Consider the following 27,403-nt stretch of genomic DNA (forward strand, 5'->3'; position numbering starts at 1 on the left):
GTGCAATAGGTGTCGAATCCAATCCCTCGGGTCAGGGGAAGCAGGGGATCGCCATTGCGCAAGTATAACCAGGCGCACTGCGAGCAAAGCTAAAGCTATCTGCCTGCCCCGCATAGAATGCAAGGGGAACGCTTTGGAGTGCAGAAGCCCTAGCAACACGTGTTCCGGAGCCCTGGGGAACGTGATGTGGAAGGCCTCATCTACATAGTCAAGGACCGCCTTCCAGTACCGCTCTAGTTTCGGGCAGTGCCAGAGCAGATGTGTCAAAGTGCCCGGTGCCCCACAGCCTCGCCAGCAAAGACCTGAGCACTTAGGATCTCACGCGTGAATCCTCGCAGAGGTATGGCGCAATGATGAAAACGAGATCAGACCATCTAGGTCAAAGAGATGGCCCACGCTCTTGCAGCCGAGCTCCCTCCAGCGCTGGAAGACTGGCGACGTGCAGCCCGGGGGGGAAATCCGGGTTATCTACAATGGGCGTCATGGGCGACGGAAAGGTGGTCCAGCCCTTTCGTCGTGCCAGTTGGTCCCATGCTTTCATCGTCGCAGAAGTCACCGGCGACGAATATAAGCCCCACGCTCTGTGTTTACGAGGGATCCACAGTTCACGCCAAATATTGCAGCCCGCAACTGCCTGGTCCATGAATAGCCAGTGTTTGCTGGAGAGCGGCCTATTCCATTCAAGAATAAAGCGCAGACATGCCGCTTGATAGTATGCAACAAGGGAGGGGAAGCCCAAGCCGCCACTGGCCCGCGGGACCGTAATCCACGAGGATGCAAGTCGCAGACGCTTGTGGTTCCATAGAAACTTAGTAAGCAGCCCCTGTAGTTTCTTTAGGGTACCCAGTGGAGGACTCTAGGGCAACATTTGGAAGAGGTAAAGAATGCGCGGAAGGACCGACATTTTCACTGCAGCCAGGCGACTAAACCAGGAGAGTTGAAAACAGGACCAGTCCGACAGCGACTTGGGTGTTTGCTCAACCAGGATCTTGTAGTTGAGGGAGACAGTCCGCACTATGGTGGGGGCTAAGCCGATTCCCAAGTATGGGATGTCGGAGTGAACCCACTGGAAATCAAAGTCCCTCTGGAGGTCTTGCACGTCCGAAGCTGGCAACGAGATGTTAAGGACCTGGGACTTGAGAAATTGACCTTAAAGCCAGCAACTGCACCAAAGTCACGCAGTTCGTTTGACAGGTGCCGTAAGGAGGTGTGGGGGCAAGTAAGCGAGAGGATCACGTCGTCAGCATATAGGCTCACTTTATGCTCCTCGGAGCCAAAACGAATCCCATGGATGGCCACGCTATCCCGGATACGATGAGCAAAGGGCTCCATATAGAGTGCGAAGAGCAATGGCGACAGGGGACACCCCTGTTGTGTCCCGCGTGTGATGGGGAAGGGGCAGATTTGCAACCATTAACCCGTACCGCCGCCCGCGGGGAGGCGTAGAGGCAGCGCACCCAGGAGGCGTAGAGGCAGCGCACCCAGTTTACGAAGGTGTCCCCTAGCCCGAAGGTCTTCAGAACCGTGAACATGTATGACCAGTCGACGCGGTCGAATGCCTTCTCGGTATCTATGGATAAGAACAGGGCCTGCTTACGGGAGCGGTGCACTGAGTTCATGAGGTGCAAAAGCCTCTTTGTGTTTTCTCCCCCCTGTCGCATGGGAATAAACCCAACCGGATCGGGCTCGATAATGCCATCCATGAATGGACTGAGTCGAGCAGCTAAGACGCCCGCGAACAGCTTCATATCGATGTTGAGGAGTGAGATGGGCCGATATGAACCACATTCCATAGGGTCTTTCCCTGCCTTGGGGATGACCGTGATCACCTCCTCCAACATAGAAGGTGCCACTGCCCCAGTTTCCCGAAAGGAGTTAAAGAGGCGGGTTAGAAAGGGCGCTAACTCTCTGCAGAATTTATTATAGAAAATGGCCAAAAAGCCGTCCGGTCCCGGAGACTTGGCCAACTTCAACCGCGAGATCGCGGAAATGACTTCCTCAATGCGTATTTCCGCATCGATACCGGTGTAAGGGGCGTGACTCCACATGTCGCTAGATATGCCTTCACCCGGTCCGGGTTTGACGGTTCATGGGTATACAGCGTGTGATAGAACTGCTGGAAGGCGTCCGCGATACGGGCGTCCGCTGTCTGCTCCACTGCGTTCGTATCGCGGATGGCCTGAACGGCAGCCGGCTGCGTGCGAGCCCGCAGTCGATGTGCCAACATTCTACCCCCTTTGTCCCCACTGAGATAGAACTTGTGGCATCAGTCACTAACCTTCAGTAAAGAGTAACGTCCTCGGGCACTGTTTTACACTGCAGTGCACCCACATGGCGATCCTCCAGCTGCTGCGGGCAGGTGTTGGTGAACGGGGATCATGCAGCGCTCTTGTTTGGCCTGCCTGCACCCGTACCTGCGCATTCAGAAGGCACCGACAGCAGGAGTGCAGGGGAGAGAGGGGCGAGAAAGCACGGACAGCGGGAGGGGAAAAGCATTGAAAGCGGTGCAGACAGAGCAGTGAGGGCGGGCCCAGAGGCTGCGGCTCGGACGTGGTGGGAGACCTACAAAACAACAAAAGTAGTCCCTACATCAAAACATATCGCCCTGCAGTGTAAATTTACTGTAGTTGGTCATACTGCTTCCTGCAGAAACGGAAGTGACGGTTGGGACCACTAGCAAACAATGAGCGAGGTAAGAAAAGCAATGCCAGATTGGACCATTGGCAAGCGCAAAAACTAAAAGAAATGCAATGGGTGGAGTTTCGCTGGTATTACTAATTACTTAATGCCTCGGAGAGGCCGTTTGCGCTGCCTTTGCGAGACCTAAAAATGGTTTTTAAAGTGTGTGACTTTCCTTCGATGCCAAGCGTAGAAGGAGGTATGCCAGAAGTCTCAGCTACAGACATTGGCCACCCCTAAATCATGTCCATGCTCTGGGTGGAGGAAAAGACCACTCAATGCAGATTTTAAAGAACTGTTATTACAATTTGTATGCAGAGCTGTGCCGTCAAGGCAGACCTAAAAATGGCTTCTGAAAGAAACGGCAACCTAACAATAACCAGAGTTATTATCAACAAATCTGAATATGTACTCCAATATTTTCCACTCTTCTATTGTGGGAAAATAAATTACTGCACTCCTTACTCTGGGATTCCAAATATTATTTAAACTTATAGATGGCAAAAAACACCAAGAAAGATGTAAATTTGGTATGTAACTCCATTCATTTATCTGAAATTGAGCGTTTCTACAACCTCTAAAGAAGTGCAAAGTGTGATTTTGACAATGCAGAAAAGCATTCCAACAAGAGATTGAGTTGTTAATGCTGCCCATGCACATTGGCCTTTGGCGTGGCGTACTAGAGGGGAGGGTTAATGTATAGTCATACATTTAATATACAATGCAGTGGCTCCACCATGTGTGTGTTTTTGATCAGTTTGGGAAATAGACTTATTATTCGTTATGTTTTTATGTACCCAATACAATGAATCAACATTTAATGAGTTTATGTACCATATTTGTATGATGAATGTATTTTATATCTTTTATGGTTGAGCATGTAACGGAATAAAGACATTTATCTATCTACTTATTTTCTTTAAATTGCCTGTCTAAGTTGTATTTTTATGAGTTTCATTTAAATCTAATTGCTAGCTGCTGACCTGCTGCATTTGGTACACATAATTGCCCAACTGAAACCCTAAAAGTTAAAACAATCACTTAATTATAATCTCTCACCTTCGAGGCATTTAGTTTTAAAAACACATTTTTTGATGGTTGCTGTATTTCATTTTTTGAGTGTAATAACCAATTCATTTTATGAAATGTAATGCTCTCGAACTAAACATCAGAAGAAGAATCGTATTAATAGGTAACGGCAATAGACTGAAGATTTCCAGCAATTCACAGAGAAGTGTACAACCTATTTCTTTAAGGGGTTAAAACTCAATCCAAGTTGAATGTTAACATATAACCAAAAAATAAGCAAATGATTCAATATCTAACAAAAAGCATAAGGCCCACTTTTAATCTGAAAATTCCTATATTTTTCGTACGTAAATATTTCCGTTAACAAATGTTTAAAAGGAAGGTCAACTTGGTTAATTTGAGAAAAAAAACTTGGTAGCAAAACAATCAATCTGAGCAGAAAAGAATACACAAATTGAAAATATTCCCCGTGTCACTAAGGGATGAGTCATGGGAAAAGATTATAAAACATTCATATCTCACCTTGTGGCGCCCGTGCAAATAATTTTTCCTGATGACCAAATGGTTGCTGTGATCCTTGGTTTCCGAAGTTTCATTAACAGCTTCTAGAAAAACAAAAGGGGTTATTTTACTTGAATGCCTCAGAAATAGAAACCAGGTAACAAGCAGTCTGTAATATTGTGCTTATTAATTTATTTATTTATATACTTTGTACAAAGCAGTGAGTCTCCTTTAAGATCTTAGTTACAGATAAACCTGGTGTGCTTTGAGTAGCTCCATGGAGATGGAATACTCTGGAGTGCATAGTCAGTTGCACCTGACTTATTGAACTGGATGGATGAGATCTTTTACTCTGCAATAAACTTATCCTATTCTCAACCTGGACAAGCATCTTTAATAGTTATTACTATTTTTACACTGGCGACGAGGACGGGATGCCTTTATGCGGATTGACGGGATGCCTTTATGCGGATTATTGAAACTGGAACAAGACTGGCCTTTTTTTTTTTTAATTTCTAGAAGAGCTCAAAATCTGAAAATAATCTACCTTCAACATCTGGAAAATTCCTCTAGAACTATTTCTGGAAAATTTCCTACAAACGTCATTGTAAGTGATTTCTTATTGTTCTAGAGTCACTAAGCTTCATTTAAACATTTCTAACCTCCAAGCACTCGCCACATTTGGGGGAGGGGGGGACTACATCCCCCTAGATCCTTTGCGGCTGGACGCCGCCTACAGCCATTACTGTGCGCCCGGTGGTGCTTAAAAACTACGGTAAACCTCTGCGTCGCGGAACGCGCGCCGGGAGAAGCCCGGGACAAGGCCAAGACCGTTTGAGCCGTTCGAGACTGCGAGAGGCCGGGCTGAGCCACATCTCTTGGTCCTATTAATCAAGAACACATGTGACATCGGAGCCCAGTAGGTTAAAAAAAATTTGCGGGCGAATGTTTCAGAGGAAAATTATAGGATAAACCATGGCCGCAAGGGAGGGACGCGGCAGGAGGAGGCTTTGTTGTAGGAACACTTGATCAATTTTTAACGAGGGCCTCTTCTGTTTTAGCTCATGAGATTCAAATTACGGAGCGGAGACTCTCTATGGACCCGGTATTTTCTAAGAGGTCATCTCTGGGCCAGATCATGAATACCTCCTCACCACCAAGGGCACTACGCCTTTCTAGCACATCACCGCCTCAGCAACTGAACAAGGGCTCTTATTCAAGGGACTGTCAAGTACAGGAGAAGTTGGGCCTTGTTACTGAAGTAATCCAACCTACCTCTAAAAACACAGTAGTATGTGAAGCCTTTGTTCACAATCAGCCCATCGTTTCGACGACCAATGTCCAAGGGGCAATCCCGAAAAGAAAGAGAGGGGGAGCACAGCAGAAGGGGAGGAATCCTAAAGTCCCCAAATAAAGCAAAGCAAGTGAAAACATATTTGCTCTGCATGATTCCACCGTGGCTAGTCCACTTCCTGTAAAAGGAACTACTATTGAAATCTTGGACGGAAGTGATATTGGTTCACCAGCAATGATGAAAGACTATTTGACTGAAATGAGTAACTTGATGAAAGTGTCGTTGGAGCCTATTCTATCGATCGAAAATAAGCTGGTGGAACTTGAGACATCGGTGTGCTTTGTTGCTAGTGCCACAAAGAAAAATCTGGTAATTTGGTGGTCCCAAGAGCGTTACTCCAAGGGTGGGCGATGGTGGGGGGCCTGTAGGGTCAGCTGTACCAGTAGCTTTAAATGCCAACCTAAACAAAGGGGCGAGCCGTGGCCCAGTCGAGCAAACTCCTGAGTTGCCTGGAGGAATAGTTCCCCCCCCCCAATCGGTAACCTCGATGCATCAAGAAGGCCAAAGTGCTGGTCCTAGTGCCCCTCAGGGTCAGTCCCAGCGTTGGCCTACGGACCCCGGATGTATGAATCCCCCCAGAGTGTGCGCCGTACGTGGCTGTTATGATTGGCGTCCCAAAACTCAAGCAAGGGCAGACAGAAACCGATGATCAACTAAGGAATAAGACGATGTACTGGTTAAATGCTAATAGACCACTTCCCATCGATATACAGTCAAAGATTCTCTTTGTAAGACGGGTGGATTGGGTGGGTCCTAAAAAGAAAAATTGTACGGAAACAAGAGCAGCTGAGCATGCCTGTTGGGGCGTCCCGGTAAACCCGTATTCCCCCATTCAGGTCAGGGATCTAATTTATTTCTATTACCCACCAGACCCCCAGTTTGACCTAGGGAACTTTGAAAGGGTGGGAGGAAGGAGGATGCAACCAGGCAGGAAGACAATAGGTTACAATGGGAACCAAAACACCTCAATCTCTCTGTACAACAGATTTGCAGGACTTGATTCAGTGGATTGACTGACTCTGGGTTGTTCAAATCAGGACATTGCCCCTCCAAAACAGAAAGTCCTGTATACGGAGTACTCCCAGGGAGAACGATCCATGAATCCTCAGGCCTTGAGAAAGTAGGGATCCGTGTAAGCGCAGATCCCCAAATAGATGACAATAGAGTGGAGGTCCGCACACTGGAATATAATAAGGCTTTGGTTAACCTTCCTTGCCCTCCTACCCCCTTGCCTGAGACCGTTGCTTATTCCCCGCCTAGCCCCGCAGATTCTTATGTACATGAGAGTCTAGTCCGGGATGCCACACTAGGGAACACTCTGGGAAACCATAGGGGTGGTCTGAAACTAAGGTCTTGGAATATAGCAGGCCTTGGGTCCAAATGAGATACGCCTGATTTGGGTAAATGTGTTAATTCCTATGGGATTTGTCTCCTGCAAGAGACCTGGTCTCTGTCCCCTGTTCATCGAGTGGGTTTTGTAACCTACTATGAGCCAGCTACCAAGGGACCTAAAGGTAGACCCTCAGGGGTAACTCATTTGGTTAGGAATTCCTCTTGGTCTGGCGGTTAAGAGAGTTGACACGCACTGCCCCGATATTATCTACATTCTTTTGACAACTAACAATGCAGAGAAATTTGCATTCATAAATATTTACTCCCGTCCGGTACAGTACGGAGGGACCTCTCGGACCATAGAAATCTTGAATGGCTTTTTGAAATCCCTCCCGGGCGATTTACATCTCATAATCGGTGGGGACTTTAATTGCCACTATGAACCCCTGAACGGTATAGCACAACCACTCACTGCTGAAGAAGACGAAACGCAATCAGTGCCCCCGCCAAATAGTTACCCAGCTAAGGGGTGGTCACCTGCTGTTTTACAGATGACCTCCCTTACCTTGACTTTTTCTTTGAGAGCCTGCAATGGGCAGCTCCCAAACGACAACCCAGCCCACCCAACGTTTGAACGAGTTGGTCAAACCTCGGTAATAGATTATTTATTAATCAGTATAGACTTTTGGCACAAAATCCTAGATTTTAGCATCGTGCAACGCTCCGAAAGTGACCATAATCCTTTGGTCGCTTTATTAGACATCATCTCCAATGAGGTTGATAGTTGTACTACATCGCCACCAAGTGGAGATTACAGAATCCGGGATGGTGGGAGGCGTATTCGCTGGGCTAAAATTACCCAATCCTTAGAGACATTGGCTAGATTTTACAAAAGTACAATTCCTTTGCTGGAAAGGGCATCTATAGCCTCAGAAAACCTTGATAATAATGCAGGGAGAGAGGATTTTGGAGAAGTTCACCAGGAAATGGTTGCAGTCCTGGCGGACTTCTTCTTTAATCCCAAGATTACAAAGAGTAAAAACAACAGACATAAGAACCCATGGTTCAATAAAGGATGTAGGGAAGCTAAGCGTACCCTCCTATCCTCCCTTAAGGGGGGTGATCAGTCATGCATTAAGCAAGCTAGGGTGGCTTTTAATAAAATTATTTTAAATGCCAAGAGAGAATGGGAAGTGGATAGATGGCACTCTAAGCCAGAGGGTAAGTCCACCATCGAGCCCAACATCTGTGAAGAATCTTGGCGCCTACATTTTAAAGAATTGTATTCAAATTATTCAGTGGAGGCAATTGAGCTACCAACGTGCCTTTTAAATCCCTACCCACTATGGGATATACCACCCTGTACCTTGGCAAAAGTACAATTGGCTCTGCTTACGCGCTGCAAGGGAATAAAGCGCCAGGCCTGGATAAGATCCCGGGAGACCTGTATAGAGAAGAACAAGTAGTTTGGGCCCCTTATTTAAAAACACTCTTCAATGCAATTCTAGGGGGACTACCTGCCCCCTCCACATGGTTGGGAGCAGAGATTATCCCCATCTATAACAAGCATTTTCAATGCAATAGGTCTCGCATTTGCGAGAGTTGGAGCTATTGGCATTGTAAATGACAATGCCTTTTAATTTGTTTTTAAAACCTGCAATCTGTGCCTAAGCACGCACTTTGAACATATAGTCCTTGCTTACGAGAAGCAAGGCTGGCAGTAAAAGAGACGGTCAGCCTTGCTTCTCATAAGCGTGGACTAGAAGTACAAAGTGCTTGTTTACGCACAGATTGCAGGTTTTGAAACGCATAAATAAAAGGCATTGTCATTACAATGCCAATAGCTCAAACTTTCGCAAATGCGAGACCTATTGCATTGCAAATGCTTGTTTTTTTTAGTCGATTGGTTCTGGAGGTTTTCCTGTTGTAGGACCCCTTTCTAAAAAAACAGACTGCTGTTGGATTATGCCCTCACTACTGGACGCTCGAGCTCCATCTCTCACAGCAGCAGCAGGGCTCTCCTAGCAGTCAGCATGGTGAAGCTTGGCATCCGCAGCAGACAAACCTGGACTTCTACGATAAGGCGCCTCGATCACAAGTTTAGTCGAGGCTCGTGCGCCACTGGAACAAAGCTGTGCACACACAAGAACCCTGCAGCTCACTTTCCGACCTGCCGCTGCCAGTCCCAACAAGCATTGAAGAAAGCTGTTAAGACATGAGTGAAACCGAAACCTGTCGTGGGGCGGGACTTCCGTCTTCTGAAGCCCGCGCCCATGGAGTAGCTGCCCAGAGGAGGAGTGGTGACGCAGGGCTCCCATGCTCGTGGGAGAGCCCCGCGGAGGCTGAAGAAGCCCGGAGTGGCGGTTAGTGGCCCTTTAGTTGTAGGGGGGGGGGGGGTGTCTATGTGTGCGTGCGTGTAAGGTTTCGGTGCGCTTGTGTGTGCGTTGTAGCTTCCCAGGAGACAGGAGATGGCCACAGCGAGTGGGTTCGCCTGCGCGTGGCCCGCTTCGATCGCCTTCTTCAACATGCCAGCTCCTGTCACCTGGAAAGCTGTGTCGCTGACAAAAGGTCTCTGGCGCCACAAGACCTAAAAACCAAGGATATTGTAGAACTGAATGGACTCGATGTAGAGAAGTTGTTTTACTTCTGGACATGGCTGACATTGATACCTTATGATTAGGGCTCCCGGTTTTATGGTATTTATTTTTTGACAGTTCCATCTGTATTTAGCCATATTTCTTTTTTGCTCACTTTGTCTTTATTTATCCATTTTTATTTTGTGTTTTCTGTATAAATGAAACTGCAATGATTATTCTTCCACATTTGTTTAACTCCCATTTAAATGTCCAAAAGGTTTCAGCAGTATACAGAGCAATAGCGTTATCTGAAACCACTTGCATGTAGAATAGCATAAATAACAAATAGTGAAACAAATTCAAGGTGGTAATTGCCTAAGATTCAAGGAGGCATTAAAGAAGTCAAATTCAGAATAGCAATGAGTGTAAAAACCGCTCCATTAACACAGTTGTAACCAAAGCAAATCCAGGCGGGTCAGACCGACGCCAGAGTTTTGCCTATCCACCTATGACAATTCCATATACATTAATCTAAATGGAAAGCATTCAGGCAGTGTTTATCTTTAAAAGCTAGAAACTAACTTGCCATTATAGACTTATGCCGAACACCTTTGCACTAAAGCCCAGTAATACGAAGAGAGGACCTTTAGCAATGTGGTGGACATAAGTTTTTTTAAATATGTATTTTTTATTCTGTTTATTCATCAATTTGCTCAGATACATTACACTAATTATGTACAGTCAGTTAAACATTGTCTCCCTACCCGTGCCCGTGGAATTGCAAAAGACCGCTGATGCCTAATATCGCAACCCGTGGTCTATCTGAGTGGACCCAAGAGCAGTCCATGCATCATGTTGAGGATAGAATAGATTCTCAAGAATGTCTCCTGTAGCATTCCCACCCACCCCAGACTTTGGTCCACTTCCCTGGGGACATAAGTTTATTTGTTGTGTTATATTTATTGTTATATGTATTAATTTATAAAGCGCTTGGTAACTAAAAGTGCATCACGTCGCTGAAGAGATTCTATACAGGGCTTAAGGAGTGAGATAGAGAAGGCATAATACAACGTTAAAAAAATGTCTAATGAACAGAAGGTGCGAGGTGAGTGGCAACATAACTCTCGTCACAGCAGTTACACAATAGCTGCTTTCAGCAGCTTTTGCCCTTTTGGCATGATTTCAACCTCGCCAATATGCAACAGGCTTTTCGGTGCGCAAGGTGTAAGTGGTCCTGGTGGCTCTCAAACTACATTTTCACTGTATCAATTACATAAGTCAATGCGGAAAAAATGAAAAAGTATTGTTGCGTTTTCGCAGTGATCTTGTTTCTTATGTCGCTGTAAAGTTGATCTTACCGACACCTCTGTTTTATTGTGGGAGCCCGGAAGGACCGGTTCTGGTAATGCTTTGCCGCTAAATACCAACATGGTGAGGACTGGGCTGTTGGCCTATTATGGGCACGGCGTGCACAATCATCTATATTGCCCATGCATTACAATACAATGTCTCTTTAAGTTACACGGTTACAGGTACCTGCTACCAAAATGGCCCCCGCGTCAGTACGGACGGTTATTTGTCAAATTTCTGATACAAGAAGATGGACCTTTGGGACACAGACAGTAAAAACTTGACAAAGACGGTATAGAACACCGGCAGCAAACCCTAAAGACAGCGCTAACGACAGCCACAGACAAAACAAATACAAGCGGAGATGGCGCTGCATTACAAACACTGAGCTAAGGGCAGGGCTTAGAAGAAAGCACATTACACAAGTCTGGAGCGCAGCCAGGTGGAAGCTATCTGGCAGCACCGCCGTCTGCCTGCTGAGGCCCATAACTCCACAACACCGGTCCGCACCCCACCTCCATGCATAACATGTCTTAAAACGCAGCTTCTCTCCCGGCAGGGTTCAGCAATTCCAATTCACCTGTACTAAGCGACAATGTGTACAACTGCGATAGCCAGACAGTTACGTTATAATACTGATTTTTGTATAGCGCAAACAGCTACCTCGCGTGGAGGTGTCCCGGCGCTGAAAAGAAACCGCAGCAACAGAGAGGAATGCAGGGAGAGGTACTAGGCTTTCTGCGCAAAGAGCCAGGTCTTTAGGAGTTTCCTAAAGATGGCTTCTGACGAGGCAGATTGGATAGCGGAGGGGAGGGAGTTCCAAAGCTTCGCAGTGCCTACCGAGAAAGATCTACCTGCGAGTCTCGCCCTTCTCGCTCGTGGTACAGCCAGTAGGATCTGAGAGTTCGAGCGCAGGTGTCTCTCTTGATGGTAGCGGGGGAGTCGGAGTTTAAGATAATTGGGACAGTTCCCTTTTTGTGCTCTGTACGCTAGGGTGAGCGCTTTGAATTTAACTCTGCTCGCCACTGGGAGCCAGTGCAGCTCGTGAAGATGCGGAGAGATATGATGTTTAAAAGGCACATGTTTTATCAATCTCGCAGCCGCATTCTGCACGCTCTGCAGGCGTTGTGTCAGATATTTCGGGAGGCCAAGATAGAGGCCGTTTGAATAATCCAGTCTGGATGTGACTGTCGCATGGACCACCGACTTACGACAGTCAGTTGGTAGAAGAGAGAGGAATTTTCGGAGGTTGCGGAGTTTATAGTGGCAGCTAGAAGTAATTTGTTGTATGTGAGAGGAGAAGGAAAGCGTCTCGTCCATACACCCAAATTTTTTGCCTTGGTGCCAGAGGTGGGAGCAGGACCCATTTCGGTGGGCCACCAGAGGTCAGGGGAGGGTGGAGTACTTTTCCCAAAGAATAGTACCTCGGTTTTGCTAGCATTCAATTTTAGCTTGTTAGAGTTCATCCATCTGGCTACGTCACTAAGACAGCCTTTATTTTGCTAAACGCTGCTTCTGACACCTCAACGTATGGGAAGACTAGTTGCGGATCATCCGCATACGAAATCGCCTTGACCCCCCATTTGGCGATTAAGGTAAAAAGTGGGGCCAGATAAACGTTGAAAAGTAGCGGGCTGAGGGCGGACCCTTGCGGGACGCCACACCACAGTTGTTTGGGTTCAGAGGAAAAAGCGCCCAGAGCTACTTTCTGAGAGCGGTTCGTCAGATAGGAGTGCAACCAGCTCAGTGCCTTGTCCTCTAAGCCAATATCCTTCAATCTGAGCAGCATTCTACCGTGATCTACAGTATCGAAGGCGGCAGGTAGATCCAGGAGCACCAGCATGGCCGATGCTCCTGAATCCAGCGACCACCTGATTGACTCAGCCACCTCAATGAGGGCAGTTTCAGTGCTGAAGCCGGCCCTGAAACCAGACTGTGTTTCGTGTAGTATGCCTCTTTTTTCAATGAAACTATTGAGTTGGCGTTGGATAAGTTTTTCGAGCATTTTTGCCAACGAAAGGTCAGCTAAGGGTCGGAACACAATCAAAGGACAGCTGTCCTGCTCTAGGAAAGAGAGGAAACTGCAGTCCCATGCCTCCCCCGCAGAAAAAATATTGGATGACAACATTGTAGTTACCTTCTCCCTGAATTGCCTGGCCGCTCCACGTTACCTGTAACTCCGCCGAGGCGTAAGCATGTAGCGTAAGCATGTAGGCCATGACCGTGGACTGGGCTCCGACACCGGCACCCCTCTCACGGACTAGATGAAAAACAAAAGTCCCCACCGGGCCGCCGCCCTGCCTGCGACGACCCGGAAGCGGTTGGGCAGCCGGCCAATCCCATCGCGGCCCCAACCGGAAGTCCCGCCCCATCGCGGAGAGAGAGAGAGAGAGCCACGAAGGCTCCTGATTCAGTCCCGGTCCCGAGATGGGGGACCGGGTGAAGAGCGCCGGACGCATGGGGAAGGCGGGGCTCTCATGTGGTGAGAGAGCCCCGCAAAGCGCTACCGCCGCCCGAGAGGCAGAACCGCCGACGAGCACCGCCAGAACCGGTGAGTGTGTTGAGGGAGAGGAGGGGTGAGTGGGGGTGGGGTGTACGCGTGTGTGTCTGTTTGAGTGTGTCTGTGCATGAGTCTGTCTGTGTGCGCGTGTGTGTCTGTTTAAGGGGGGGTGCGTGTGTGTATGCAGTGTGTGTATGTGCGCATGCGTGAGTGAGGCTTTCTTTGCGCATGGGAATACGTGCGCGCTCACGAGGTACAATCTCCGGCAGGAGAAGCTCGTGACAGTCTGCTGTCCACATTCCCCCAAAAGTGATTACATAAGTTGTCTCGCCTAGACAGCAAAAGCTTCGCTTTTGCTTTCGTCTAGGCGAGACCTAAAAAGGGATCTCCTATGGAGCCAGCAAATTACAGGCCAATCAGCCTTATTGATGTTTCACAAAAACATCTATGCAAGGGTTTTATTGGATCGCCTCCAAGACTGGATGATCGACCAAGATATCCTTACACCTTTGCAAGCAGGATTCAGGGCAAAAAACCTCCACTATTGACCAGCTGTTCAGGCTCCAGTTGATCCACTGAAAGCACATCATATTAGGAGGTGGTAGTTTATATCTAACATTCGTGGTCCTGAAGTCAGCATTTGACATGGTGGACCGTAACCAGCTCTGGAGTATCCTTCTGGATATGGGGGTTCCACCATACTTATGCCACCAGTTTAAGCTTCTCCACGAAGGGTGCTTCGTAAGAGTTAGATATGGCAAGTTTGGACAACTAACAGCCCCTTTTCCCGCGGAGAAGGGAGTCAGACAAGGCTGTGTACTTGCGCCGACCCTCTTCTCCCTTTTTTTAAACGGGTTGATTGTAGACCTCCTTGCCACTAAGGACTTAGATTGCCCAAAATTGGCATCACGTAGTTTTCCCGCACTTATGTTTGCGGATGACACGCTGCTGCTCTCCAAGTCATCCAGGGGCATGCAGCGTGTGCTAAACAAGTGTTGCCAGTTCTGTAAAAAAAGGAACCTTGTGACCAACATCACTGAAAGCAAGTACATGGTCTTTAATGCAAACTCTACAAACTGTCCCCATCCAATAATGGAAGACAGACCTATGGAAAGGGTGTCTGTCTTCGACTACTTGGGGCTCACATTAAATGATAAGATGGGGTGGGGTCCACAGATGGACAAGGCCAACCTTAGATTGACCCAGGCCATGGGGGGAATACTCCGAGTGCAAAAGAATTGTGCCGTAAAAACGATAGGCCCACCCCTGGAAAACTATACGGTCCAGACGAGGGCGGCATCGTTATACGGCTCAGAACTGTGGGGCCACAGAACATGTAGCTCCTTAGCCTTAACTGACAATTTCATTAGACAAATTCTGGCCCTTCCAAAATCAACACCATTAGTGCCACTCAGGATGGACCTAAACATTCTTTCAATCTCTGACGTAATTGCAACCCACCCGTTGTTATATTGGCGGAGGTTGTGGTCTGCTCCTGAGTTGAGCTGTTATAGGGAAGAATTGAGAGCTGTTATGGAATCATTTGGAGCTGGCAGTATACCGTGGTTAGCATACGCTAGGAATTCCTTTAATGCAATAGGTATGGAATACCTCTGGTCTAGTCCGGATGCTTCTTGTTTAGCAATATCTAAAACACAACTGAAAGCTACAGTTAAGGAGTCCAAATTGATGGAAGTATTAAGGTCTGTCAGCACAACAGGCCTTAAATCTGAATTCCTCGACTTTAAGTGCCACTACGGATTTGAGCATGTACTAGATTCCATTCAGCCGTTACTAGCAAAAAAGCTCTTTCTCCAGTTTAGACATGGTACCCTACCTCTCTTTGCTTCAACCAGCAAATGGGCGGGAGCTTCAAAACGTCCTTGCCCTGGTCGACGAGAAGAGGAAGAAACAGCTGTACATGTAGTTCTTTTCTGTGAGGCGTACAAAATTCCTAGGCGGAAATGGTTAATTCAACTATGTAGGAACTTGGGAATTAGGAATTATCTTGTTTTTTTCAGGATTCTAAGAACTGATTCCAACCCCTTATATGTAGCTGCTATAGCAAAGTTCCTATTTTCAATGTGGTTAATCCGCAGGAAATTATTAAAATAGTACGTGTAAAAACTACGGAACTGTATTTCCCACGCCAAAAGGACACATTGTTTACTAATCGTCTTCATGGTGGGAGAGAGAAGGGGCGCAAGGGTTTTCTATTTAACATGGGACAGGGCGATCAACTCTTGGCTTGTAGAATTTTAGACTGTATATTTATCTTATTTTTATGAACGGTTTTATAATTACATTCATGTATTTTAATATTTATTGACCTTTTCGTATTTTAATGTTTACAGCCCGACTTGCTAATGTATGTGTCAAACAACATTTTAAAAACCCCAACTTGTATCTGTAATTTGAGCATTTGATGCACTTTTATGGTTACAAAATAACCGCAATAAAGTTATTTTGACTTGACTTATGAGAAAAGAATTTGGATTTTGAAATTACTTCCACAAGCTGTACACCACTATCTGGGCACCGTGTTTTCAAGCCAAAACTGAAACTGTGTAATTTTGAAATGACATATTCAAACTGTGAGCCGTGTTTTCAAGCAAAAACTGTATTACATGCTTTGTGTTTCCTCTCAACTCCTAACGCCTCAGATTCTTGGATTAATTGACCCACATGCTGTGTTTCCATTCTGAAGCCTGTGGTATTTATTATCGGTATCTGCTGCTTTGTTTTGTCTTTAAAAAAAAACTCTAAACACTCGTTCAATTTGATCAGTAGCTGTTAGGAAAATGCCATGTGCAACCGTTGGAGACATTCATGAATTCATTTAAAAGTTGCTTGCATTCAAACTCACCAAGAGGATTTCTCCAAGCAAGTTCGAGCTGGAATCTCCATTCCTTGTGGAAACGTTCTTCGTCAGAACGCATTGGTTGTCATCATATTTGGACCTCACAGGTATCGGTAGAGTGAGGTTACGTTGTGACGCTGTGATGTCACACAACATGGGGGCCATTTTGTGGTTTGTTTAATCAGCTCTCAAGGTGTCATTTTTGCCTTCTCAAATGGTTGTACTTCTCCTACTTTAGTACAGTATTTCCACCACTCATCGGACTACAAAGCATTTGCAAGTAAGACTTTACAAGGATTGCCTGCAATTTCGTTTTTTTACACAGATTTCGCTTTATATTCATCTTCACAGTTCTTTTATTGATGCTTTGACAGAGCAACAGCGCCATCTTCTGGATTGTTTTACTATTTTCAACATAACTGTATTTTCTTATGTATTTCAATGTGAAGTGTTTTTTTTTCAACTTATTTAAGTTATTTGGGGGGCGCTAGAGGGCGCACTGCGGAATGGCCGCACTGTCGTGAGGCTCCCGCTGCCCGGAGCTATTATCCGCCTAGGTATCCTGATTACCATCGCTGCGCCCTGAACTGACCCCACGGTTCGGTTGGGATATCGGCTGTCCACCCACGGTCCAACTCCTGTGCCATTCGGAGGTTGCTGGCCGAAGTTATGTGGGTCCCAAGTTTCTCCGACTCGCGCTCTGGAAGTCTGATGCCATCTTGCCCGGCGTCGTTGTTCATGCCAGTCCGGGGCTCTGCACGTGGGGTGTAGGCCTAGCTCCGCCCTTCTCCGCCAGGCCTGTTCGCTGGCCGGGCGAGACGCTTGGTTCTCCCGGGTTGTCGGACTTTTTCTTGGCTCTCCCATCTGCCTGTCCAGATATCATCGCCCGCGGAAGTACCACGGATTTAATACTTGGATTCTGAGGGTTTGCCACCTTGGGCTGGGAACGGCGACGGCCTTTGCTCATCGGTGGGAGTGGCGGGCGTGCTGGCCTGCTCGTGCCCCCACGATTCGAGCTGCTTTCTGCTTGGTCGGGTCCCTTGCCCGTCCTGTATCCTGACCTCCACTTGCCTCGCTTCCCTTCTGTACTACCGTTATGGGGAAGCCGGACACTAAACAGTCCAAACTGTCCTTTGACTCTGGAGGGGCCAGGCGTGGGGCGCGTTCGCTCCAGGAAGCTGGAACTTCGCGGTCCCCCCCCCCGAATGTCGCTGAGAGTGTCCCGCACCCACCTCCGCCGGACTTTGCCCAAATGATGCAGGAGATGAGGCAAGGGTTCGCCACTATAGTGGACAAAGTGGACAAGATATCGTCGCGCATGGATGCGGTCGTTCAGAAATTGGACGTGCATGAGGAGCGCTTGACGGCGGCGGAACAGCGCATTTCGGACCATGATGACACGGCGGCCACCCATACCACCCAGCTGGCGCGGATGGACAATATCTTGCGTGTCATTGCCGCCAAGAACGAGGATTTGGAGGCGAGGAGTAGGCGCAACAACGTGCGCATTGTAGGTGTGCCGGAGTCCACGAATGTGGGCAAAATGGAGACTTATGTGGAGAGGCTACTGGTGGGCGCCATCGGAGCGGAAGTTTTCTCGTCCCAGTTCATCGTCGAGAGAGCGCATCGGACTTTGGGACCTCGTCCGGCCTCTGGGGCTGCACCGCGTCCCATCATTGCGCGCCTATTGAATTATCGTGATCGGGACGCTGCTCTTCAGGCTGCCCGCACTAACAGGTCTCTCTCCTTCGAGGGGGTGTCTTTCACCATGTACCCCGACTTCACACCGATGGTACAGGACCAGCGTCGGAAGTTCTTGGGGGTGAAGAGGAAGCTTCGGGACCTTCAAGTGGACTACGCCTTGCTTTATCCGGCTAAACTTCGAGTGACGCACCAGGCTAAACAACATTTTTTCACCAACCCACAGCATGCTGAGGACTTTGCGAAGCGCCTCCAGCGCGAGCGCGCTGCTGCGGATCGTGGCGACGATCGAGATCCGGAGGGTGAACATTCGGCTGCTGAGGAGGAGGTCGCCTGATGCTGGTGACTTTGGACTTTGTCTATCATCTTTCCGGTTTTTGTAGTATTGTGGCTATGTAACTTTTTGTATTGGGGCCTGCTGGCTTCCTTCTCAGTGTGTGCGGCCTAGCTATTGTCCGTTTTTGATTTTTTTTTGCTGGTGCGTGGGTTATGTCTGTATCATGATGAGTGAGTGCGTTTTTCTGTTCCTGTGGGGTTGGGATGGCACCGCGGGGTGGTGTTATGTGATGTCGCGCTCTGGGCACCCACCCCCCCGCGCTGCGCCTGGGGCCGCCTGATACTCGTTGGCGCGGACACTGGCGTGGCGTGAGGGAGTGGCGTCGTGCACCTCTGGAAGGTTCCCCGGAGGGTGTGCCCCATATTTACCTTTTGTTTGGATTCTAGTCCTATGTTGGTTGACTGGATGTGTGTTGGGGGATGAGGGGGAGGGGTGTATGTGGCCTGATAGTTGGGGTGGTGTCAGGTGGGTGGTTGTGGGGGGGTTGAAGCTGTCCATGTCTGTTTGCCCGGGACTTTTGGTTCGCTTTGGTGGCTGCTGCTGTTGTTCGAGTGTACGGACATGTCGTGGCGCCCGCTCTCCGGGCTGTTCCACTTTCCTATCTTACGGGACGGGTTCTGGGATCCGTGCTCCCGTCCATTTTGGGCCCGAGCGCGCCGGCCGCCATTTTAGGCTGCCACGTGCCGGGGCGCACTCTGCGAGCGTATCATGTGTGCGTGATTTGGGCCGTGTGGAATGGCTTGGCGACGCGCGGCGCGTAGGCTGTCCCGAGAGCTTGCTGCGTGGATGGGGCGGTTGGGGGGGAGTTGTTGTGTTCTTGTTTGGTTGGTTTGGAGACGAATGGGAAATGCCTGGAGTGTATGTGGAGGTCTGCCCGTGCCCTGGGGCGCGGACCTATCGATGGCTGTTGCTGGTAGTCGGATGCCCTGTATTTGGTTATAGGGTCCTGCGGGGCCCTTACGTTATGTGATGTCAACTGCTGTTGTAGATCAGATTTCGATTTTGTCCTGGAATGTACGGGGCCTTAATGATGCCAGGAAATGTCGCTGTGTGATACAGTATTTGGACAGGCATGCTATTCAAGTTGCTTTTCTCCAGGAGACGCATCTGCGCCCCGCTCCCTCCCCCACTTTCGGCGGAAGGTGGGCTGCGGCCAGGGGGTTCGCTTCATACTCTTCTTATGCTCGTGGGGTTGTTACCCTTGTTAAGAGATCGCTTGCATTCCAGGAACTTGGATCTTTGGGGGACCCTGAGGGGCGCTATGTGCTGCTGTGGGGACGGCTTGGGCAGACCACTGTACTGTTTGTTAATTGCTATGCTCCCAATGTTGATACGCCAATCTTTTTTGTCACTCTGTGGGGTCATGTTCTTGCTGTGGATGCTACTCACATTGTGTGGGGGGGTGATTTTAATTTTGCATTTCAGGCCCAGTTGGACAGATCGGAGGGTAGCCCTCAGTACAATGTACAGGCAAGGGATGTGCTGCGGGGGATAGTGGAGGAGGCTGGGATGGTTGACAGCTGGAGGAACACCCACCCTGCCACTAAGGAGGGCACCCATTACACCACACATGCTCGTTCATGGGCGAGACTGGACTATGTATTTCTCTCTAGAGGGTTGATGGCTGGCCTAAGGGGGGCCTCACATTTGGCTCGGACGTACTCAGATCATTGTCCGGTGAAGGTTGATTTGTCCGTCCCCGGGTTACACAGGCCGCGCCCGCCTTGGCGTTTGTTTCCGACTGCTTTGCTTGACCCGGTGTTCAAGGAGGAACTCGGTGCAGAGGTGGAGGCGTTCTTCCCTAGAAACAAGGGCTCTGTGGAGAGCATTGAGGTCATTTGGGAGGCATTCAAGGTTACGATCCGGGGTGTCACTATTTCTAAAAGTTGTGGAGTACTCCGTCTGATTGTTCGGACCCTCGAGAGATTGGAGGCGGACTTGCGAGACTTGGAGCGCAGGATGCAGGTGACTTCGGACCCCGTTCTTTTGGCACAGTTCCGCACTAAGCTCTCCGAGTATGAGGAGGAGGCTGCTCGGGAGGCTAAGCACAGGGGGAAATATTGGACGGCGAGGCGATACTGCGAGGGGGAGCGGCCCGGTAAGGTCCTCGCTGCCCTTACTAGACATCCTAGGCATGGGTCGGACGTGTTGGAATTGGTGTCTCCGGATGGCACTCGCTGTCGAGACACATCGGAGATTCAGCGCACTTTTATTGATCATTATGCACACCTTTACACGACACAGCAGACGGGTGAGACTCGATACGGTGGCTTCCTCGATGAGCTGGCGCTCTGTTGGCTCTCGGATGGTCATCGTGAGTTCTTGGGCAGGCCCCTGGAGGTGGAGGAGGTCAGGAATGCCATCATGTCCCTTTCTAATGGGAAGGCCGCCGGCCTGGATGGCCTTCCTGCTGAATTTTATAAGTGTTATATTGACATCATGGCCCCTGTGCTCCGTGAGGTGTTTGATGAGTCTCTGGAGGAGGGACGCCTTCCGAGTTCCATGCGGGAGGTCGCCATCACGTCGCTGCTCAAGCCGGGTAAGGATCCACTGGATGTGGGCTCCTACAGGCCCCTCTCATTGCTCAACTGCGATGTTAAAATTCTCGCGAAGGTATTGGCGGTGAGATTAGCCGAACTTATGCCCGTTATCGTGTTGCCTGATCAGTCGGGATTTGTGCCCGGCCGCGCCACCTCTCACAATCTTCGCACTTTGTTTTCGCTTGTGTCGACCATCGATCCCGCTGTCCCGGTTGCCGCTGTTTTTCTTGATGCCACTAAGGCGTTTGACTCTGTCGAGTGGGGCTACCTTATTGATGTTCTTTGTCGGATGGGTTTCCCCAGGATTTTCATCTCTTGGGTTAAGCTTCTGTATACTGATCCGATGGCGAGGGTAGTAGTGAATGGGGTGCTGTCCCCCTCGTTCCCTCTCACGAGAGGGACCCGACAGGGTTGCCCCCTCTCACCCCTCTTGTTTGCTATCGCCATTGAGCCGCTAGCCTGTAGGATACGTCAGTTTCATCAGCAGAGCGCCTTTAATTGTCTTCAGCGGCAGGTCGGCATTTCTTTGTACGCCGATGATGTCACACTCTATGTCAAGGACCCTGAGAACAACCTTAATCCGCTCCTGCGGGAGCTGGTCGCTTTTGGTGGCGTTTCCGGGGTTCATATCAACTGGCGGAAATCTCAATTTTTCCCCCTCACATCTGCAGTGGCCAGGTTTCCCCTTGACTACCCTCTGGAATGGTGTGACTCGGAGTTGCGCTATCTCGGTATTGTTGTATCCTTGGATAGGGGAGACGCGGTTTGGCTCAACTATGGTGTGGCCATTACTAAACTGGCGGATGACGTCACCAGGTGGATGTCTTTACCTCTCTCCATGGCCGGCAGGGCGTCTCTTATCAAGATGGTGGTTCTGCCCCGCTTTCTTTATCTCTTTCAAAACCTCCCATATCATCCTGGTGCTTACTTCTTTCGTAGACTTCGTTCTGAGCTTCTGCGATTGTTCTGGGGGGGCAAGCAGCCACGGGTGGCCTGGGCTACCCTTACGTTGCCTTATGCTGACGGCGGTTTCGACGTCCCTGATTTTGAACTCTATTATCTCAGCGCTCAGGCGCACTATGCCTATCATTGGATGCGCCCCACGCCATTCATGCCCCAGATAGCTGCTGAGCATTGGGTCGCTCACCCGCTCCCACTGGAGGGGATGGTTTTGGGCACGGTGTCAGATGTGGACACGCCCCGCACGACGGTGACATGCACGGTGGATGCTTGGAAGCGGACGGCCCGGTTGCTAGACGTTTCCTTTCTCTACTCGCCGGCCTTGCCTCTATCTTATCATCCGGATCTGTCGCTGTTGTTGGAGTCGGGGTTTCAGCGGATGTGCAAGCGGCTAGGTATTCTTACGTGGGGCGACTTGTTTCATGAAGGTGCCTTTCGTACGCAGGCTCATTTCTTCGGGTCGGCTGCTTGCTCCCCTTTAGACCTGTTCTATTTTGTCCGCCTGCGGCAGGGCATGCGTGCTCTGCTACCGGACTACCCTTCGGAGCCTGGGGTGACCCTCCCCCTCCATGTGCTGCTGGTTTCAGATGGGCGACACCTGGTGTCGAAGTTATACGGGGCTATTCGCCGACAGCGATCGGTCCCGACCAATCGGGTACGCGAGCAGTGGGATGCCGAATTGAGTGCTCCTATTACGGACGAGCAGTGGAAATATTGTTGTGGGCTCACGGCCAATGTCTCTTCTAGTTGTCGCCTTAAAATTATCCATTACAAGTTTGTTCAGAGGTACTACTATACCCCGGCGAGGAAACTGCGGTTTCATTTGGCGGAGGATGACAGGTGTGCTAGGTGTCGAGCGGAAGGCGCTGGCTTTTTGCATTTGGCTTGGAGCTGTGCGGGGGTTTTGGAATATTGGACTCAGGTTCATGAGGCCCTGCAGGTTATGGCGGAGGATGGGGTGGCGTTTGACCCCTTAGTGATGTTACTTGGCTTCTCTAAGGAAGTGCCTGCCTCTCACCGTAGATTTGTTGACATGGCCCTGTTGTTGGCTAAGCGTAGGGTTGCTTGTTGCTGGGGTCGTGGTAGGGTGCCGCGTTTTCAGGACTGGGTGACTGACCTCATTTACTGTCAGGATCAGTATAATATTTATTCTGAATTGATGCCTGTTCGATGCAGACCAAAGGACTTTTGGAGTCCGCTCCAGGTGTACCTCCTGACCAGGGCTGCGCGGGACTCTGATTCTGAACTTGAGGACCGTGAGGGGATAGGCTGATGACAACGGGATGGGCTGGGATTTTGCATGACACCTGCTGCTCTTTTGATATCGGGGGGGGGGCTGACTGTCTCCTGTTCCTGCGAGCTATTGAGGGGTGGGAGTCTCCCTTCGGACAGGTATTTTTTTTTTTTTTTTTTTTTTTTTTGCTGGGAATTCGGATTGTATCCCTGTGCGGCACCCCTCTATCCAGTGCTCCTCATAATTGTGTCCCCTCTGGCTCACGTGGTCTCCGCTACTGTACTGTATTCCTATTGCATTGTCTTATTGGCTCGCCTGTCCATGCTGGATCATTGTATTTTAATATCTCCTGCACATTTCACTGTTGTTCCTTGTATTGACTGATGCCTTGCCCTGTACTTCCTCGTGTCTCCTTATGCATTTCTGTTTTGTACGCTTTCTGGGTACTGACGTACCACTGTAATGGCCGAATGTGACTGTATGTTTTGAATGTACACTTCCCTTGTACCTACTTGTCTCCAAATAAAGGTTTAAAAAAAAAAAAAATAAATAAAAAAAAAAAGTTGATGGAAGAATAAATGTTTAAATAAGTGTCTAAAAAAAAAAACTTATTTAAGTTATTTTGATGTTGATCTTCACATGTTTTAAATGACAATTATTGATAAACATATTTTGTTACTTTCTATAGGAGCTTTGGAAAATATTTTTTTTTTACATATTATTCAATTCCCTCTCCTGTCAAACTTTAAGAGTGATTTTGGTATAATTCATTCTCTTTTATCTTAATTGTTTTTTCTTATATAGGACATAGATTCTAGTATTTCCAACATGCAGAATGTTGCAACTCCACCTTTCTTTTCTCTAACCCTGGTGATCCACCTATAAGGTGGCAGAAACGGAAGAAGGTATTCAAGAGCTATACCAAAGTATGCAGAACTAATTTGAGTGCTGAAAGGAGAACTGCTTTACATCTCCATTGTTTAGGTTCTGAGGATGAGGATGTCTTTGATCATCTTCCTGACATAGATGATTCCTCTTTGAATGAATAGGAGATTTGTGTACTTAAATTAGATCGCCATTATTTGCCAAAAGTTAGTACAATTTTCAAGCGTTTATCATTTTGGTAGAAGTATCCAAAATGAGGGAGAGTCAGTGGAGAATTACATCACTGCTCTCAGAAAATTGGGCTCTTCTTGCAAATTTGGTAGTCTCTTAGAAGAAAGAATAAGGGACCAGTTTATGTTAGGCTGCAATGTACAAAAGGTTAGGGACGACATATGGCAGAAAGATGAACCTACTCTGGATGAAGTATTAGTTGTCGCAAAACAAATTGAACATTCACTAAAGTGCGTGGATGTGATAAAGAATGAAAACAAAAGTGAGAGTGTACGTGTAGTAAAGGTAAATTCAAAAGAGAAAATGTACTCTAAAGATAAATATGACAAGAAGCCACATTTTTTTCCAAACTGTCAAAGGTCATGATTTACAATTGAAATGCTTTAGGTGTGGGAGTCCGAGTCACCTTGCTAATGATAAGAAATGTCCTGCACTTAAGGCAAAATGTAATAAGTGTAAAAAGGTTGGACATTATTCTTCTTCTTGCAAATTCAAAAAAGACAAATCTACAGTCAACATGGTGTGCAAGAATGATGAAAGTGATAGTGTGTCAGACTCGGATATTGATTTGTGGACAAATTGATTCTCAGGTTTCTGATGATAAAAAGAACGGTCCGATCGATGAGGTAATGGTGGAGCATTGTAGTACAAATGTTCTTTTTTATTCTGGAGCGAAAATTACTATCATTTCAAGAAAGTTTTATGAAAGGTCTCTAATGAACAACATTAAAATATTTAAGGCAGACATCAATCCCTACTCTTATGGTGGGGAGCCTAAAAAAATAATGGGTTATTTCAATGGATTGATTGAATACAACGGAAGGTACATATCTGGGAAGGTCTATGTAGCCTGCAAAGGGGACAGTATATTGAGCGGGTTCCATCAAAGAGATTTGGGAGTTATGCTAGATCCCAATAGTGATCCTCCTATTTTACTGAAAGAGAATTTTAGCATAAATAAAGTTGAACTCCAAGATTGTGGGGAAGAATACACATTGAAGTTAAAGAAATCCATTCCAAAGGTTTTCAGAGATGAACTGGGTTGTTTGAAAGACTACACTCATAAAATTAAGTTAGTGGATGGAGCCATCCCTTTTACCAGCAAAGTTCGTGGTGTTCCTTTGTCAGTAAGGGTAGAGATGAAAGATCAGTTGGAAAAACTGAAATTGGAAGGTATAATAGAGGAAGTAGAAGGAACACAATGGTTGGCTCCGGTCGTAGCCGCTCGCAAATCGGACGGCAGTCTCCGTCTATGCATTGATCTAAGAGAACTTAACAAACAGGTAGTTGTTGACAAATATCCCCTTCCAAAAATTAATGACATGCTCATGCTACATTAAAGGAGCAGCAATGTTTTCCAAGGTCGACCTAAAATCGGCTTATCAGATTAAGTTAGAAGATAGCTCCAAAGACTACTTCTTTCATTACTCCTTTTGGCACGAATCGATTTAAACGCCTACCATTTGGGCTCGTATCTGCTGCTTCTGTTTTTCAGAGGGCACTTGAAAAGGTTTTGAAAGGACAGAAGAGTGTAAAAATTTACCAAGATGATGTACTAATTTACGGAAAAGATGAAGTTGAGCATGATTTGAGAGTTAGAGAAGTTTTGGAGAGATTCAACTCACACAATCTAACGGTTAGGATTGATAACTGTAAATTTAAGAAATCTTCGATCGACTATCTAGGACATACCATATCTGGTAGAGGCATCGAACCTAAGAGTGATTTAATTAAGTCTATAGACAATTTAGCCTTTCCTAGAAGCAAGGAAGACCTTATGAAATGTTTAGGAATGAATACTACATCAAATTCATTAAAGGATTTGCTGAAAAGTGCGATTACATGCAAACTCTTCTTTGCAAAACTGTGGAGTTTTTGTGGAGCAAGGAATGTGAAGAGGAATTTGTAAAAATTAAAGAATACCTTAAAGATACACCCAAATTGAGGAGCTATGATCCAGCAGCCAAGTCAGTTCTAGTTACCGATGCTAGCATGAAGGGTCTGGGCGCTGTACTTCAACAAAAATCTGATGGTAAAGTAGATGTCATCCTTTTTTTGTCTAGGAGTCTTAGGGGAGCTGAACTTCGCTACTCTGTGATAGAATAGGAAGCTTTGGCTGTGCACTGGGCCATGAAAAAGTTGAACTTATTATGGGGGACCAAGTTCGTAGTTCGAATTGATCACAAGCCGCTGGTTGAAGTTTTTAACAAAAAAGGGATGGATGCTATCTCGAGTAGGATCTCAAGGTGGGTTGTGGATTTGCAAGGGTACAATTTAATGTGGAATATCTGCCCGGAGTACGTAACTACACTGCTGATGCCCTGTCTAGATTGGTCACACAAGATGTTGGTGGTGTTGAGGAAAAGGATGAAGAAGAGTTTGAGTGGTTGTGTGTCATTGAGTGTGGAGGTATAAAAGAAGATAAATGGAGAGAAGAGTGTGAAAGTGATGAGGAACTCAAATAATTATCATCTCTTGTTAATAATGGGTGGTTCAAAAAAGGTCAAGGTGTTTCAGAGAAATACTGGAATGTGAGGAGTGAGTTGTCTATGTCTGATGGTTTTATGTTTCGTGGAACTAGACTAATTCCACCCAGGTATTTCTGAGAGGAATTGATCAAACTAGCTCATCAAGGGCACCAAGGAATTTCTAAAAACCAAAGAAAGTGTTAGGTTGAACTATTGGTGGGCTGGGATGGACTTGGATATTGAAAGACTTGAGAGAGTGTATTCCATGCACATTAAGTGAAAAGTGTTTAAAACCAAGGGTCCAACCGATGGTTATAGGAGAAAAGCCTAATGCACCATGGGTAGAATTAGCCCTTGATATTTTGGGTCCCGTGAAATGCAAAGATGGGGAAGTTTACATGTTTGTCCTTATAGATCTGTATTCAAGGTGGCCCGAAATTAAGATCACTAAATGTATTGACACTAAACATGTTATTTCATTTTTAATGGAAGTTTTCACTAGAGAGGGTCTTCCAGGGTACCTTCTTACAGATAACGGAGTACAATTTGTTTCTAAGGAAATGGAGGAGTTTCTAGAGAAATGTTCTATCAAGCACAAAAGATGTTCTTTGTATCATCCGGAAAGCAATGGAATGGTAGAAAGGTTTGTACGGGTGCTTAAAGAGTCCATATCTTTATCCAAGGAAAATAATGTGGACGGGAAGGAGGGTGTTAACAAAGATGTTGAAATGTATAGAATTACTCCTCATGCAACGACTGGGTGTACTCCATTTCTCCTTCTTAAAAACAGACATCCTAATCAGCTCATCACTCCGTTTTGGGTAAATAAAAAATTGTCTAAAAAAAAATAGTGACAAGCCTTCTCG

General features: G+C 47.3%; 1 protein-coding gene across 1 annotated transcript in view; it reads right to left on the minus strand.

Annotated features, from left to right (window-relative positions):
- TBPL1 (TATA-box binding protein like 1) overlaps window positions 1–27,403 on the minus strand; it is a 280,230-nt gene that overhangs the window by 170,055 nt on the left and 82,772 nt on the right. The window contains exon 5 of the mRNA XM_086927040.1: window positions 4,231–4,313. Within this exon, the coding sequence (XP_086783166.1) occupies window positions 4,231–4,313 (83 nt within the window). The remainder of the gene's footprint in view (window positions 1–4,230; window positions 4,314–27,403) is intronic.

Source organism: Lissotriton vulgaris, chromosome 6 (genome assembly GCF_964263255.1).
Source record: "Lissotriton vulgaris chromosome 6, aLisVul1.2, whole genome shotgun sequence".
In the NCBI taxonomy this organism is placed as follows: Eukaryota; Metazoa; Chordata; class Amphibia; order Caudata; family Salamandridae; genus Lissotriton; species Lissotriton vulgaris.